Source organism: Elephantulus edwardii, unplaced genomic scaffold (assembly GCF_000299155.1).
Source record: "Elephantulus edwardii isolate Elephantulus edwardi_28Jun2011 unplaced genomic scaffold, EleEdw1.0 scaffold00037, whole genome shotgun sequence".
Lineage (NCBI taxonomy): Eukaryota > Metazoa > Chordata > Mammalia > Macroscelidea > Macroscelididae > Elephantulus > Elephantulus edwardii.
In genome coordinates, this window is record NW_006399787.1 from 7,321,515 (window position 1) to 7,339,143 (window position 17,629).

The following is a 17,629-nucleotide window of genomic DNA, read 5'->3' on the forward strand; positions in this document are numbered from 1 at the left end:
GGAAGATGCTATCACTCTGCAGTGAGCTATCTGGGGAGCTCATTTCTCTCTGGGGAAAGGAAGGCAGGTCTGTGGAGGTGTGTGTGTGTATGTGTGTGTGTGTGTGCACGCGCGTGTGCGCACGCAGTAATACTGTCAGACTTGGGTGGGCCCTACAAAGTGGCAGGATGTATTCATAGTGTTTTCAGAAATGAGAAGGTGGGCCTTTATTCCTGGACTGGCTGGAACAGTGATACCCTGAGGCAGGAGTCCATGTGTTCAAGCGCTCTCTAGCCATAGTGGATGTTATGATGGAGTCACTGACTTCATCATCCCTGTCCTAGCCTGAGACTCCTGCTGCATCCCACCGTGTTGGTTCTGGTCCTCCAGGTCTTCATACGAGAATGCATGAGCAAGCTCTGGGGGTGACCCAGGAAAGGCGAGAGCACCTCCACATGCTCAGCAAGAAAGTAGGGCATGCTGGGAGGAGGGAGCAGAATTAGACAGTGGGGCCCAAGGGTGCAAAACACAGGTGGAGACCAAGTGCCCCTGGCCCCTACTCGGCCATTACCCCACTCCCCCATGAGCTCGCCAGTTACCTTCCGGAAGCAGGTCCAGCACTCGCAGAAGCACAGACGGGAGCAGGGGTGAACCCTGATCATGACCTTCCCAGTCTTCTTGGCCTTGGCAGTGTAGTAGAGCCGGCCCCGCATGGCGTGGCGTCTGTCAGCCAGCAGGTGAGGGAGGCAAATGTCTGGTCAGGGGCAAACATCCTCCCCATCTCCCCCATCTCAGGCCCCGCGGTGGACCTCACCTCTGGTCGTCCAAGTCAATCAGGTCCCTGACGTCATAGCAGAAGTGGACTCTGGTCACTACACACCCAGGATAGGCCTCACTGCAGCCGGAAACAGAGGTGCTAAACCAGCCTGCAGGGTTAGATGCGCTACCCTGCCCTTGGCCTTGCTCTGTAGACCACCGGGCTGGGCAGCTCAGCTGCCTGCATCCCTGCTTTAGGGATGAGAGCACCCAGCCCTGGCTCCTCAGCCTGCCCATCTGGGTTGAGTCTTGGTCATCAGAGAGGGGTCACATCCTTCCCAAATGACAGAAAACAACAAGAGAGGCTGAGCTCAAACCTCCAGGGCCCCAGGAAAGAAAGGGCTGCTCACCCAGAGATAATCAGCTCAGTGGTGGGTGTTCCTGGGGTCATAAAAGATGCCTCAAGATGACCTGCTCTAGGGACCTGCCCTAACTGGGGCCCAGGGGCTCCTTGGGGTCATCAGTGGGAACAATGTGGGAAGGGAAAGACATCGCCTACATCACACTCATTCCAGGCAGGGGGGTGTGCTTCCCAAACCCGTCCCCTCCTGCCCTGCCCTCCCCATTCTGAAAGGCTGTGTCCAGCTGGTCAGGGAGTGCCCATGACCCACAAGAGGATCGGGTGGCATTCCCAGGAGAAGGCGACGCATCAACTGGGCCTCAACTTACTGAAAATGTTTGCTGATGAGTTCTGGATCTTGGATGTCCGTGGGGACATAGGTGATCATTAGGGTCCTTGTGACCTAGGTGGGGAGGGCAAAGAGAGGAAAAAGGCTGAGAACTGCACTCCCAGAGAGGGGGGCGTCTGCTGAGCAGGACAGCACGGCTTGCGTGGTGCCCCACAGCTCCTTGGTGGTCAGTTTCCTGCTCAAACCAGTGGCTGGATGCCTGGGGTCTTTGCTGAGTACACCAAGTATCAGCTTTCCCACCTGCAGTGCCCAGCTGAGGTGGGCAGTTCCGAGCGGGCCAGCCGGGCAGTAGGTGGTGGGAAGCTCCACCTGGCACACCAAGCCTGTGCTGCTTCCAGTGCCCCAGCTGTGGGTCCACTGCCCTGCACAGCTGTGGTCAAGGGAAGAAAGGCCAGCAGGCCGCAGACAAGGTCAAGGTGGATGGTCCAAGCCCCAAGACTGGGCAGAACTGCTCATTCTTGTCTCTCAGCAATTTTTGAGAACTGGAACCACTATTCCAGTGTAAATAAAGTCCCACACTGCAGGGAAAGATACAAGATGAGACTGGGGGTGGGGAAGATAATTCGGGAGGTGAGCAGGACTTTCAGAGAGGGGCTAGGAAAAAGCTTCTGAGCTTCTGGATTCATCCTGGGAGGGGGAGGTGTCTCCCTGACCCGTTGCTCTCAGGAGGACAGTCTGGCCAACCACTTGAAGGGGCCAGAGTCCTGGCTGATGCTTCCAGTGATAATAACAAGAAGCATCCAAGGCCAGACTTGAAGCCGAGGTACCCAAGCCTCCAGGTTAGGCAGCGTGAAGTTCACAGCCTATCTTTTCAGAGTTTGTGGACCTTTCCCCGAAGGTTGGTGGGGTATGGAGAAGACTCAGTCCTTTAGGGAAGAGGGCCTTGGAGGGAGCTCACCCCACTGCACTTCTGGAAAACTGAGGTGCAAAGGTTAAGCACATTTCTTGCCCCTGCTCCCACGAGAGCACAGACAACTTCCCAGCCCTTTACTCATACCTGTCTGTGCACAGTGCAGGCAGAAGACCATGGCCAGTGTGACCTGCTGACCTTGATATCCACACACGAAATACTGTGGTCACTTCAAACACCAGAGCCCCTCTGCCTAGGTACTTTTTCTTGCCCTCAGGAGCATATTCAGCTCCCTTCTCCACACGCTCCCTCAAGTCTGCATACTCTTTCAGCTTAAGAAATGTGGAGTGAGTTCTTCCCTTTTTATTTTCTAATCACAGCTCTTTGCACATCTCATTATACTACTTTCCTTTGTCTTCTCGAGCTGCTCTTCGGAATATTCGGTTCAGTTCTTTTACTTTGACATTTATTCCCTTTGTTTTGACTTCTTGACACTCTAGTGAAATTTTCAGTCTCTTCTTTTACCCAGTCTTTGTAATGTTCTTTTGTTTTCTTCATAGACAATATTCTTAATGCTATCTCACAATTCATCTGCTCTTTGGTCATTACTGTTCAATGCTTCAAACTTATTCTTGAGATAGTTTTTAAATCCAAGCAGGATAGATTCAAGGTTGTATTTGGGTTCTTGTGGCCTTCATTTTCTTCAGCTTCAATTTGAACTTGCACACAAGTGAAAAGAACTAATGCTACACAAAACTTGCACATAAGTGAAAAGAACTTGCACATAAGTGAAAAGAACTAATGCTACACAAAACCTTGTCCCAGAGACTAATTTGGAGGGAACCCAAATCAAGAGAGTAAAGAGATAAAAAGGGCAAGACATGCGGTTTTCTGACACCAGAGATTGCAGAAGGGATGATGCAAGATTTACCTAGCAGCTCAGCAGAGCTTACCCAGCAGTTGGGAAGAATGCTGGACGCCCCCTGCTGGACCAAGTGTTTGCTAACACTCTAGTCTATGGATGGGGTGAGGAAGTTCTGAGGGCTGACGTATGAGGGGTACGGGGTGGCGTTGGGCGGGACACCCGAACCATTGCTGTTTAACAACCAGTTTGTAAGTGCCAGGGTGTGCCAAATGGTTACCCACTGGGGCTAAAGGGAGGAGGCCTGCCCTGCTCAGGTGAGATCCTCTATGCTTGTGGTGTGCAAGATGTGCCAAGGAGGACCATTTCTGGAGGATGGAAGTGAGGTGGCCCAGCTGGGAAGGCGGCTTTAGCTCGAGAGAGCAGCTCTTTTTCACAGACTCACTCACCTTTTGGTTCTTCTTGGGCACACACCCCAAGCAGTGATGAATCATGAAGAAGAGGTTGATGACGAAGTAGAGGAAGGCGAAGAAACAGTGCAGCCACAGGAACTGACTCCTGCCGAGAACAGGAAACGGGGGGACGGGGTGTTCAGCCTCTCTATGGAGCCCACCCAGCACACTGTCTTCCCACTGGGAGCCGACACACTCTGGAAGGGGCTGCAGTGGTTAAGAAGGGGGTTATGAAGTTCGTCTTTCAATATGGCTTTTCTAGGATTTATTTGAATGGGGATGACTGATCATGTGGGTGGACAGGACTAGGCAAATGGGGCATGCTGGCTTATCAAAAAAGGGATTGGCTTTCTACCATTCCCCAAGAGGACTGGCCAGTCTCATGAATAAACTGGACAGCTCTAGCTGCAGAGATTGAATCCTCTCCGGCCAGAGAAGAGGAAAGAGACCTTCCCCACCCTGATGAAGGTGAAGAGGAGTCAGGAAAATCTAGGACATACTTCGGGATGGCAGCAGCCATGGCCAAACTGGAGAACTGACATGAGATGGGACTTTGGGTTTCGGGGTGGAGGGGAGCCGATTTTGGCAGGACTGAGAACTTTGTTGGACAACCGAGGAGGGAAGTCAATATTGGCAGGACTGAGAACTTGGGAACACTCAAGACTTAACTAAGGCTGACGTGCCTGTGTGCACATTTCGGGAGTTGTCTTGACTGTATTCTGTTATTAATCTGGGTTATAAAGTTTTTATTTTCCTGATATGGTTCTGTGTGGTCTGTGAACTATCACATTAGATTTTGGACCCAGCAAAGTAGTAAGATTAGTGTTGAAAGGAGTAGAAAGAGGCACGGGTGACTGGGGGACACATTATGACCTCATGGGAAATAGTTTTTGTGTTATTGATGCTGTAGGCGGGGCCAGCTCTCCCCTGTGAAGTGGTAAAGGTCAGATATGGCACACCCCATGTGGCCCTTGCTTTTTTTTACAGGGGTGAGGCACACTAGTGGCCCCATGTGGACTGTGCGCATCCCATCTGCCAAAGACCCAGGAAGGGATAGTGCCTTTCTATCAAACTCCTACGACATGGACAGCAGGGCTGAATTATTGTCATTTTCTCCTTAAGGAAGCGTGGGCAGGTGGCCCTGGTCACTACAGCAGTGGCAGTTCTTGAAGGGGGGGGGGTCCAAGGCTGCTGAAGCATTGAGATTCCTCACTTGTATGTCACACTCAGGCCAAGCAGAAGGGCTCCTGGGAGCTCTGTGCTGAGCAGAAGCCTGAGGGCACATACAAGCCAGGCAAGAGGAAGGCTCTACCTCCTGAGCTGCGCTCTCCCTGGGGCAGGGAGAATGACCACAGCAGTGTCATGCTTACCGTCTCACTCCAATTCATGTTACAGAGTCCCTGCCCCCCGGCATCTGGTTGGGATTTTGCTCAGCAATGGTGCCTGCTGTATTTGGTGCGGTTTCAGGAGCAAAGTGCTTGCTTTAAAATATCTCCATGTCACAGTGCCTGACTTTCCCCATGCAATCCCTATCTAGCTAGATGCCTTGATTCTTGGAGGAAGCAAGATCGCAGGTCTCTAAGGACCTTTCCAGCGCACTGCTAAGTGATCAAGTGAAGTTTGATGGCACTTAACAGCAACAGATATGAGGACACAGGGAACAAAAGTCCTTCTCCACCAAAAGAATGTGACTTCTGACGGCACACAACAACTACTCAGGGCCTGGCATCCTTGAGAAACCGGGCCTCACTCGTTAAGAAAGGTCGTGCCCTGTGCAGAGCTGGGTAGAGCGGGCATGAAGCCGTGTGTGACAATGTCTCTTTGGGATCAACTTGGACTTTTTTTTTCACTCTGAACTTTGAATTGACTTTTGTGTATACAGTTCTGCTATGACAGAAATTATACTTAAAAAAAAAAAGAAGAAGAAGAATGAAAAGCTCAGCCTCACAGTGTGGGCTGGGAGAGTGGGCGGGGGGTGGGAGGGTAGGTGGAGAAAATAGTGCCCATGTGATAGATGGACCCGCTAAGCTCCTATCCCCTCCACCCCGACACCCCAGGAAGTAGAGCGGGAGGTAAGAAGATCAGGTACCTACTTTGTGGAGATATTGACAATAGTGGTTCGACCGAAGTGACTACTCTTCTCTGAAAGACAAGAAAGTGGATGACCTTGAACCTTGCTCCTTAGGAGAGTATGAAGCATCAGGATCCAAAGTTCTAGAATGAATTCCTAGCATCTAGAGGTGCCTGCCTTTGTCTTGTTCTTCCTTCCAGCACCCAGAGCTTATCCCATCCCCAACATAAACTGAGCCTCCCCTCCACCTCCTTCTCCAGGGTACTGCTGAGTCGGATGCCGTGGCCATAAGGGAGATCATGTCTCACACGGCACCCCAGTCACTGGTGGCACAGAGCAGACACCCAGCAAGTGCTAGCTGAAGGAACACGGCTGTCTCCCCAGCAGCAAAATGATGGAACCAGCAACAGTATCACCATTGACAAACACCACAGGGTTCAGAACTCCAGAGAAGGGAACCAGCTCATCTCAACAGAGCGGGTCCTCCTGACCAAGCATGCAGTCTATTGGTTTCAACATTCCCAGGTTTTATGGAACATGTTTAAAAAGCCCGCCCTGCACGATCCCTGCCCACACACTAGCTTGTAGGATGAGAACCTGGAAAGTCATGACTCAGAAGCGATTTACGCTGATAGGGGAGGAGGTTGGCACAGGCAACTCATCTGCTACACTGAATTCACTAAGTACTGTCTCTGACTTAGGAAAAACTAGTCGAAAAGCAAAGAATCGAGGTAAGCTGCTTGCTACTTGATGATAAAGGCACGAATCCATACAACCTCGTTGTGTGACCTGTGCACAGCTCTGTCCATCTTCCATCATGGTAAGTGCTGGTCTGGCTACAGTTCACTGAGCACTCACTATGTCTCAGGCACTGTACACACATTATCTCCCAACACACTCCAAAGTCAAGGGCATGCAGCTTAGAAACACTGGGGCATGCCGCTTAGAGAGACTGGCAGGACAAATTTAACATTAAATAATTTGCCAAGTTGGATAAAGGGGTTTTCTGGGAAATATGTGGACAAAAACTGTAGAGTCAAGGTGCAGTTTAGCTCTTCTGTCTTTGAAGTAAGGCCCACCTGATGATGCCCCTTTGCTACAGGGGCTCACCCTCTTATGCCATGTGAGAATTGGGGTCTTCTCTAAGAAATGCTGTACTTGTGGAGCTCTAGCCATCATGGGGAGGACAGGAAGGAATCCAGTTTGGGAATCTTTGGGAAATGCCATGGGTCAGATGTCTAAAAGGTAACTATGACCCTCTGGTCAAATCCAGGTGTGGATGCGAATGAATATTCTACGTCAGAATGAATTAGTACTGGGCACCTGCTATGTGCCATTTGCTGGGTTAAGCATGTTCAACTATATGACAAAGTTGGTATTAGCACCATTCTCCATATGAGAGAAGTGAAGCCTGGCTTGCCCAACATGGCAAAATATTATTTTCCAAGAACTCTCAAATCAAACCCATCGATAAGTCAATTCTAATTCATGGAAAACTCAAAGTTACGCTGGCTACAATCTTTATGGAAGTAGATTCCAGAATTATATTCTCTGGTGTCACTAGACAGCTGTTAAATGCCATTGCGTCAAATACAGCTCCCAGCTCCCTACGGACAGTGGATCTGAGCCCTGCTCTACCCTCTGCCATCCTCTGTCTCTGACATACTCGAGCGCACTGTTACTGGTCACCGCTGTTCTTATGTACCATTGAGTTGGAACAGACTCTTAGCTGACCCTCCTGCAGATTCTCGGAGTCTATAAATCGCACAGCAGGAGAATGCCAGTCTTTCTCTTGCGGAACAGCTAGTGGACTCAAACTATGTGCTTTTGAGTTGGCAGAGCTACTTTTTACCATTAAAAGCCACCTAAGTGGCATCCACTTTCCTAAACAACATGCCTCTGGAAACTATGAACTTTGATAAATGATGACTAGAGTTATAGAAAGGCTTCAAGCCTTTTGTTCATAGGGTCGCTATGAGTTGTACGCGACTCAATGGCAATCAACAACACAACAACAAGCTCGTACTATAAGAGTAGTAAAGTGCAGACCACTAGTTACACATACCTTCACTAACTACCAGAAGTCAACATAAAAATCCAGGTTTCTAGGCCCTAAGACCCTGTCTCACCCACCAGTTTGCTCTTGGCTGCAGTTACCCAGACCCCACGGCCCTGCTGAGCTCGTCCTACCCAGAACGTTTCCTAGATAGTTGATGGGCAGGATGACCCCCAAGGAGGGGATGCAGAGGATGAGAACAAAGACGATGAGGTGGTACTGGAACATGATGTAGATGCGGGCATCATCCCCACATTTGTTGATCAGATCCTTGTTCCTGGAAGAGACACAAAACGAAGGACATCTTTCAGGAGGCAGAGTGGCCAGAGGTTAAACTGGGAAGAGATGCAGGGAGAGGGGGGATTATCAATGCCCACCAGCCTGAAGTCTTAATGTTTAAAAACATCATCACTGCCAACGTGTCTGTTAGGCTTGAAATGTATTTAACTGAATTTAACAGGCAGCAGAAAGATAGAGATAATATTACAGAGACACAGTAGGCAATCAAACATTCACTCTCTCTTTCATTACTTCCAATATTCTTGAGTGTTTTTTGTGGACATTGGTCAAGGGACTAATGATAACAAGGTGCATCTTATTTTTTTTAAAAAAATCGTTAGGTTCTTTGAATTAAGTAGGAGAGAGAGATCATTCCACAGTCCCATTCAATTGAAAGAGTTGGACAATATCAAGTGTTGACAAAGATGTGGGGTATTCGGAGTACATGAAATCAAAGTGCAATTAAATGAGTTAAGCCTGCGTATTTTAAAGCCAAGCTACTGGTAACCTTTGGGAAGGAAGGAGAAGCCAGAGGCGGAGAGGGACCGAGGGAGGGTTTCTAATTCTTGATCCGAACAGAGCAGCACAGGTGTGGTTTCTGATAACTGAGCTATATACTTCTTTTTTTGTACTTCTGCATCTTTCAGTTAAAAAACTAAAAGCAACACACGCTTATTTTAAAAATTTTGTAAAACATGAAAGAATAGGATCTGGTTTGCCTACAACTTATCAAACTCAGGACAATGACTATTAAGTGTTTTAGTTGATTTTCTTTAGTTTCTTACGCTGCTTTTACCTGTTGTTGGAGGCACTGTGGAGTCAACTGTGACTCACAGCGACCCCTGTGAACACAGACCTGACCCCTACCCTGCCCTGCACCTTCCTTTTGATGGGTGACAGGTTTGAGCTCATTGTTACATCGCATCTGCCATGCTGGTGCTCTTCCTCTCTCTACTGACCCTCCACCTTTCCAGCATGATGTCCCCTTCCAAAGACTGTCCCCTCCTGACAACAGGCCCAAAGTATGTGACATGGAGTTTCACCATCCTTGCCTCTAGTGAGCCCTGGTTGCTCCATGATATGTTTGTTTAATCTTTCGGCAACCCACGGGATATTCAGTACTCTAGCATCACAACTCAAAGGCATCAATTTGTCTTCTGTCTAGGCTTTATCTAGTGATTTTATTATAAATGACACTAAATGGCTTGCCCTTTTGCTTAATATTTAACCTGAAGTCTTTTCCTACATATTTTTAATTAGACTTTATCTTAATGTCAAAATTCTTCTTGTTCTTCAAGGCCTCGATCAAAACTAAGCTTCCTACACCTCTCTGTTGGAATTTTAATCTCTCGCCAATCCTTTTTGTATGGCATTTATACCATGCCCATTATGATGTTTGATGGGTCTAACCATTGGTTTTTTTCCAGCCAGACACAGGCTTAGATCCTGGAACTCTGGCTTGCTTGTTGCTGATGGGTGAATGTTTATGACTGTCACCTACGGCATTGCTTGCAGAGGGCGCTGGATACAGAACGCTGACCCTTCCCTCCCCTTTCTGATGACAGCTTCGCCATGTGCGGAGGGGGAGCTCTCACTGATAGGGAGCCTCTGGGGCACAGAACACACACACACACACACACACACACACACACACACACCCTGCATACACTGACCTCTCCTGCGGTCCAGACACAAAGATACACACAATCAGCTGCACACAGAGACTTACACTAGCACCATAATCTGAATCTGTTATTTCATACTTGAATGTTGCAGCAAAAAGCAAATGGGTGTGTGTGTGTGTGCTTTGCCTTATCCCTATTTAATCAACTATAATTTTATCTACATGATACTTTCTTCTGCCTGGACTGGGCCCAAGGGTATCTACTGAGTTAGGTCAGTCCAGTCAACCAGAGATCTGCTTATTTTGGAGTGAAAATGACTCAGTTTGGACTCTTAAAAAAATTCCTTGTGACAGATTAGAACCTCCACGTATACGGCTGTAACTTTCAAAGGAAGCAGCTTTGCTGACTTAGAGGTAAGATGTTGCACTGCTAAGGAGTTGTATTGCCAACCCAAAGGCATGTGGTTCAAATCGACCAGCTACTCCATGGGAGAAGGATGGACAATCAGTGTCTGTGTGACACACTGTCTTTGAAAACCTGCTGGAGGGTCAGCAATGAGTCAGTTCTATTTAGATGGTACAAAACAACAACAATTTTTACAGGAGTAGATTGTTAGGTGCTATCACCCTCAGAGCTGCTGGATACATTCAGACAGACAAGCTTTAAGTGCTTAACTGCTACACCACCAGGGCCCCTCTGGCAGAAGGATGTTCCACCTTTCCCCAAAGGCAACACCCCTCACAGATTCAGAAAGCTAAGGCACTTACTTCATATTTATGCTGTTGAAGAACCAGGAACAAAAGCCCTGTGGGGGAAAAAAGAAGAGGCACTGAAAACCTAGCCCCAGCCTGCTTTGTCCAGCTCTGTAACCCCTGGCAGCATCCAGAAGGGATCTCTTTCCCAGGAGGCAGGTGGTGGGAAAGAGTGAGTGGTCCAGGAGGAAGTGGTTCAAGAAGGCAGCAGTGATGACTAGTGAAAACGTCTCTCCTAAAAAAAAAAAAAATCCAACAGAAGAAAACTCAAATCAAAACAAAACAAAAACAAAAAAGAGAGAGACATCCTGAACAATAGGGTCTTAGAAAAAGGGCCTGTGCACACCCATGTTTATCACAGCTTTGTTCACAATAGCAAAGAGTTTGAAACAACATAAGTGCCCATCAACAAACGAATGGATAGAGAAGCTGTGGTATATTCACACAATGGAATACTCCATTGAAAAACAAGAAACTCATGCAATATTATTCAAAATGGGTGACCCTGGAAGACAGTATGCTGAGTGAAATATCTCAGTCACAAAAGAACAAATACTGCATGGTGCCACTGTTGTAAAATAAGACTGACATCGAGGTTAGGGAGAGAGTAAGAAAGATGAGATAAATTGTGTATATTGCATTAAAACAGAAGAGGGATATATGACTTAAAAGGGATATATGATTGGGTATTATTGTCATGACAGGAGTCCAGAGCAAAGGCTGCATAGTGGAGTGGACTTGAAGGGAGGAATTGTATAACAACGAAAGAATTTTTCTTTCACCATTCAAAGAGTAGAGCGAATTGGTAGGGAGGGGTGGTCAGGGAGAAAAGTGCAACAATGAATGAATGGAAATCCAAAGTCTCTGTAAACTTTCATTAAAATTAATAATAACAAAAAAAAAAAAAAAAAAAAAAAAAAAAAAAACCGCCGACCAACTAGCCGCCTCCTTCCTTCTTTTTTTTTCCTTGAGGACCTCGTTCTGAGGTGACTGTCTCTTACTTTTTGATCAGTCTTTCCTTGCTTCTTTTTGGAAAATGTCCCTGCTTAACATGTGATCTGATGCACCGCCTACCAAGTAGCCACTTGACCAATGGGAGCATGACCCAGTGGGGTCAATTGTAACTCTTTTAAGAGCATCAGTACAGACAATGGGGAGGGAGACAAAGAGAAAGATTCTTGCCCTCTGAGACTAGGATTTTTGTGAACACATGGAGCCTAAAGTGGTTTGAGGCCATATTTTGTGCCCTGTATAGAGAACTGGTCTGAGGGGGAAAAAACTCGGAGGACAGAGGATGAGAGAGGGTGGTTTTAATGGCACCAATAGACTTCTTGGATCTAGGTGGTTATATCCTTGAACTTCCTCAAAGCTAAATCATAAATTAGAGGTTCTGGGTGGTGCAAATAATTAACACATCTAGCTGGCAACCACAAGGTTAGTAGTTCAAGTTCACCCAGAGGTACCTTAGAAAGCCATGAGTACGGATCAATTCAAGGGCAAATGATAAACTAATATGATAAACTGCCTTCTTATAAAACTTAATTTTATAAGAAGTTTATAGTTTGAGCTGGATTTCTTCTCTTGTATCAAATTCTTTTCAAGTAAACATTTCCCTTGGGGTCCTGCTATCTAGAGTTTCTGGGGAGTAAGAAATGTAGTCTCTGAGAGAATAGGCTTATAGGGAGGTTGTGCATAGGGATGAGTTGGGCCAGGGGCTCTAGAAGTTTCCACATCTGGTCATGGGATAAGTTATCCTTCCTCCTTGGTACATGATTCCTTCTTGGGTCTCAGAGAGTTCAAGCAAAGCCCTGGAAAATTACCAGCCCTTAGTGGTTGGCACCACGTGGGTGCACATTGCAGGATGTTCCCTGCATACCAGGTCCCATGATGTCTAGTTCCTCTGATGTTGCATGGACTGGAGAAGGGGCAGTTCCCAATGTCAGGCAATGAGGGTTCCATTAACAAGTAGAGGAGGACTTTGCTCAGCCCTTACAGGATAAGGCCCACTTGTAGGTCCCTTCCCTATCTGTGGATGCTTGGCAGTAGGAATGTTCTGGCTGGGCCCAGGAAGCTAAAGTAAAGACAGGAGTTGAGGTGTGATCTGGGCAAGGAAGGAAAGAGAATGATGGTGGCAGCAGTCAGGAAGTGAGTGAAAAATCGAGACAAAAGCTGGGCTGGGAGGCCAGTCACCACTCTCTCTGTGTCTGGATAAACAAGGATGCACTTGGTGAAAGCAGCAAAGCAGGTAGGCTTTCTGCTGCCCCCTTGTGGTCACAGTCAGTGGAGAGCACATCTTCCTGGGGACACACTTCCACCCTCTTCTAGGGACAGGTGAGCAGGGAGGAGTGTGCCTCACACCAGCAGGTACACACACCGCATACTACAGGACAGGACGGAGGTCCACAGCTCTTGGAAGAGGTCTTTGACTCACGAAATGGCAGTGGTCAGGAGTGGAATGTGGCCTGTGTACCCATGAAAATTTGATGAACAGAGAGGTATTCTCTCACACATGCCTGTAAATGTGTGAAAAGCATAAGCCATTCAGAGCATTTAGAAGCTGAGCAGCAGGCCTGAGAGGCAGGCACTTCCCGTTTTTCTCCTGGCTTTGAACAAGTTCCCAGCACCCACCTCAGAGGACAGGATCCTGTTGATAGCACCCACATGGGGATGGATGACCCCTGCCTTGACTTACTCTTGGGGTCCTGAGGGGAGGCCGTTTGGTCACCCACACACCCAGCCTTGGTGAGACTCCTGTCCTGGCTGGCTCACCCACTGCAGGTCACTTCACTCCACGCTCTTGCTCATCTAATTTTTACCCTCTTCAGTATGATGTTCCCACTGCTGGCAGAGTGATTTGTCTTCTTAAACATTTTAAAAATAAAATGATCTTTTTGTCATTATTTTTTTTAAAGGTGATGTTTCTAAAAATAAAGCTGAGAACAACCTTGTAAGGTAGGTGTTACTGTCCTCATTCTACCAGCGATGCCTCCCAGAGACCAAGTGACTCGTCTGAGGCGTCACACTCTGGAAGGAAGCTGGGTTCACGGTGGGCTGCTAACAGGACACAGTCCCACTCTGTCACAGCATCCAGCAAACATTTATCAGATACCACTGCGTGCTGGAGACAGCGGTATGCCAACCCAAGGTCGGCACCTTCTCTCACAGTAGGAGTGGGGGTTGGAAAGCCGGCGTTACTACATACATCACGCAGAAAGGACTCGTCACACACAGGCTGAATGAAGAGCTTTGGAGAAATGGAATGAGTTTTCCATGAGTACACAATACAGACCTCGATGGGGTGATCGGGAGTCCTGACAAAGTGTTGCTTGGGCTGAAATACATGGAAGGGTGGGTGTTGTAACTTGGAGAGGGGTTACCAAAGAATGAGAAGAGGGAAGACCACGAGGTGGGAAAGTGGGGACATTTTTTTGGATCAAAGAGGTGAGGAATAAGGAGATGTGGCAGGGCAGGTGTTAGAAGGTCAAACCACTGAGCTGTGCGGAAACATCTGCCGCTTACTTGTACAAAAGGCTCACGTGAGGGAATGAGGGGTTAACTATGAGGCTCCCTCTGGGTGCGGGTGGAAAATGGACAGGATGTGGACAAAACATTGGAGAGAGGCTCCCTCAGTCATCAAAGCAAGAGACCGAGGGAGGTCCGAGGGGGGAGACGGTGGGATGGAAAGAAACAGGAGTAGGATGATACAGGTGACAGGACAGGGTGATGGGCTGCCTGTGGAGGGGTCTGTCTCACAGCACATTGTGGATACATTGAATATGGAATGTCTTTACAGTATCGAAGGGTATTTTGAATGTTGCTGGATCAATAGAGCTGGAGTTCAAAGCAGGTTTTGCTGGAGATAGAACTTTAAGGAGGATCAGTATGCAAGTGATAGCTGTGAGGGTGGAAGACACCATCTGAGAGAGGGAGTCAAAAAGGGGGGAAGAGGCGAGGAAGGGAGGGGAAGGGAGGGAGAAGGAGGGAAAGAAAGAAGGGGGAGGGGAATAAGGGAGGGAGTGGGGAAAGGAGGAGAGGAAGGCTTGAGACTGAGCCTTGGGAACACCAGGTGTGGAGCAGAGGTCTGCAGAGGAGACTGAGGAGCTGACAGAGAGGCAGAAGCCCAGGCGGCAGGGCTATGCAAACAGCTGAACACATCTGCTCACAGTGGGAAGATGGTCTACAGGGTCCACCGAGGATAGTCCATTGGGTTCCGTGATGTGAGACCACTGAGACTCTGTCTGGGTGGAGCCACAGGGGGTCATCCAAGTTAGAGTGAACTGAGCAATGAGTTGGAGGTGAGAAAATGGACACAAAAGGCACATTTAGGCAAGTCACTAAAAAAAATGCAGATAACTCTTTCCATTTAACTGTGACAGGCACAGGGAGATGACAGCTGCAGGGCCCTGGAGAGATGAGGGCTGCTCTCACTATACCCAGCTCCCACTCGGCCTCTGCCTTCTGCCCTGATCTTTTTATCACCATCTGTATAGGGGCATCCTCCACTGCTCTCGAGGGCCTCGCCTCTTGGTGCTTTTATCCCTTTATGCACTTACAGTTCTCACACATGCACCATAGAATTCTCTTCCTCTCCTGGAAAAAAGGCCTCCCAGGGCAGGACCTGGTGAGACTAGGGGAGAATGAATGAATGGCTCAGAGGGAGGGGCAGGCCTTGAACAGGAAGAAGTGAGAGGAGACTTGAGTAGCAGCAGGTTGAGAGGATTCCTGCCCCACAAAGTCAATCTTCTTTGTAAAGTGCAACGTGGTTCCTCCATGGAGAGGGGAGGGCAGGGGCGGTGGTGCTGAGAGGAGGTATGGAGATTGGAGGGGAGTAGAAAACACAACTTAAAAATTCCAAGATTTTAAGGAGCCGCTGGTGACCCAATCCATGGGGAGCTGCACTGTGAACCCAAAGGCCACACCACGTTGGCAGTTTGAACCCACCAGGAGCCCCAGGGCAGAAAGATGGACAATATCCCTCATGTTGGAAGATCAGCTGAGTTAGTTCCAACTCAACAGCAACAAGAGAGAAAGGCTTCCAATCTTTAAGGGGGGCGCTGGTGCCACAGACCATGGGGAACTGAGCTACTTACTCAAAGGGGGTCCACCGGGGCTCCGTGGGAGAAAGATGGCCAAGCTTCTCCTGTGCAACCTACAGCCTCCAAATCCTCTGGAGGACTAGCTTTGAGTTGGTTCCAACTTGACAGCAACGAGTTTGAAGATATTCTAATTAGCTAATGCTGACTTGGCATCCTTGGGTGGAGGACTCATTAATATCTCCATTTCCCAGATAGAAGAATGGAGGCTTAGCAAGGCTGAGTAATCTGTTCAAGGTCATGTTGCTGGAAGCGACTCAGTAGTGCTGACTGCCAAGCTTCTCATCCCTTCCTGGACACATGACGGCTGCCTGCCTGCAGCCAGGAGCGCCCAGCCTGGTCCCCACACTCACCTTGTCCTTGCGTTCCATCTCCACAGAAATATCGGAGGGAGACGTCTTCTCACTCTGCTCCCCATAGATCAGCGAGGTCAGGCTGCCGGTCAGGAAAGGTGGTGGAGAGGCGGAAAAGGAGAGACCAGGTTTCAGCTAGCTGTCCCTCTCTCTGCCCAGGGGCGGCTCAAGGCCTCCGTTCACAGGGCAGTCAACACCCCCACGGCCAGGAAACTAGTGCCTGGCAGGAGTCCACTTCCAGGATCACAAAGTCAGACAGTAGGAAAGAAAGCTTGGGCAGGGGATGAGCTGTGAGATGCACTGCCCGTGAGACCCCTGCTGCAGGCTGGGCACTAACAGGGACATGCCCTGGGTGCGGTCACATTCCTCACAGGGAATTCCTCACAGCTCCCCTGTCCAGCCTCCCGGCCTCTCCCTACCTGTCATTGTGCATCAGGAGGCCCAGGCGTCCGTAGTCCCACGCAGCTTTCCGGAGGAAGGAGTAAAGCAAGACGATGACCTATCGGGCAGGAAGAGCGAGAGAGGGCAGGAGAGTCCGTGGATGTCTTCCTGTTGGAAGGTTCTCCACTGCTGAGGGGGAGATCCCACCCATGAGGCTCCCAGGGGCTCCGTGGGGCTCTTCCACAAGGTGGGAGCTCTCAGGTAGGGGGCACGCCCTTGGCAACTTCCCATTCTTGTGGCAGCATGCTTAGGCCTATTAAACAGTAATTCCCCTTGGAGACATCAACTGGGAGAGAGAGACGCAAAGCCCAAGGGCGCTGGCCAGATGGATCTTTGGACAATAACACACAGGAGTACCAAGGACTCTGACTGACCCTGCATCCCTGAGGCCCATCCATCTGGGTAGCCCTGGACAAGACCGGCATATTCAGCTGGTTTGCATCACTATGCCTGGTGTCCGAATGGACACCCGCGGCCCCTGCTGTATCACTTGTGAAAGCATGAGCATGGCCCTGGCTGAGACCTTGCTGTCTCCCCACCACAGTGCCCAGGACTCACTATCCACACGAGGATGTTGAGCAACAGCACGGTGGGGATACCCCCAAAGGGCTGCCCCTGGAGGACGGTGTTCTTGGACTGGAAGCACACATCAGCCGACGTGTTATTCATTCTCTCCACCATATTCAGGTTGTTGGCCAAGACAGGCATCTCAGACGGTTTCATGGTAAACAGAGGGGCCTCCAGTTTCGACATGAGGACTCACCGTTAACTTTTCAAAATACAGAACCTTCTGGAAGAGAAGTGAAAGTTGCTTGCGTATAGCAGTTGAAGCAGAGACTGAATCCCTACCCTACACTGTGCCCAGCTGCCAAGCTTATAGATGATTGGTCAATGAAGGAAGCACAGTCCAGGAGGAAGAAAAGCCCTGTCCTTTTAAGAGAACTTGTTTCTCCAGCTCCAGGCATATGACACAAGAGCTCAGGTACCCTGGGGTGGTTCTCATTGTACCACTTGATGCTTTTAAGAAAATCTTTATAGAGTGCACATCCAAACAGGTCTTCCTCAACCTGCCTTTGTGAAGCCACTCTTGTATCTAGATGAACAAACATGACAGACAAGCCAGACCACAGGGTGGAAGTATTCAAGTAGGAAGACAGGAACTGCATCTAGAGGACACTCATGGGGACTGGGCTCACCGCTACCATCTCGAGCATCCTACCGGTCTGTGATCTAGTTACCAGCAAAGGAAATAGCTCCTGCAAATACTTCAGGTAAGCGTAGAGAGTCTGGCACTCAGCAGTGAGTCAGTAC

The 17,629-nt window shown here is 48.9% G+C and overlaps 1 protein-coding gene across 1 annotated transcript in view; it reads right to left on the bottom strand.

Moving 5' to 3' along the window:
- Nucleotides 1-17,026, bottom strand: part of TMEM63C (transmembrane protein 63C) — a 38,045-nt gene extending 21,019 nt beyond the window's left edge. The window contains exons 1-10 of the mRNA XM_006884653.1: nt 16,877-17,026; nt 16,297-16,376; nt 15,878-15,959; nt 10,447-10,484; nt 7,910-8,052; nt 5,742-5,790; nt 3,646-3,754; nt 1,465-1,538; nt 794-874; nt 579-702 (exon numbers count right to left, since the gene is read on the bottom strand). Coding sequence (XP_006884715.1) covers nt 579-702; nt 794-874; nt 1,465-1,538; nt 3,646-3,754; nt 5,742-5,790; nt 7,910-8,052; nt 10,447-10,484; nt 15,878-15,959; nt 16,297-16,376; nt 16,877-17,026 — 930 coding nt within the window. The remainder of the gene's footprint in view (nt 1-578; nt 703-793; nt 875-1,464; nt 1,539-3,645; nt 3,755-5,741; nt 5,791-7,909; nt 8,053-10,446; nt 10,485-15,877; nt 15,960-16,296; nt 16,377-16,876) is intronic.
- Nucleotides 17,027-17,629: the final 603 nt, after the last annotated feature.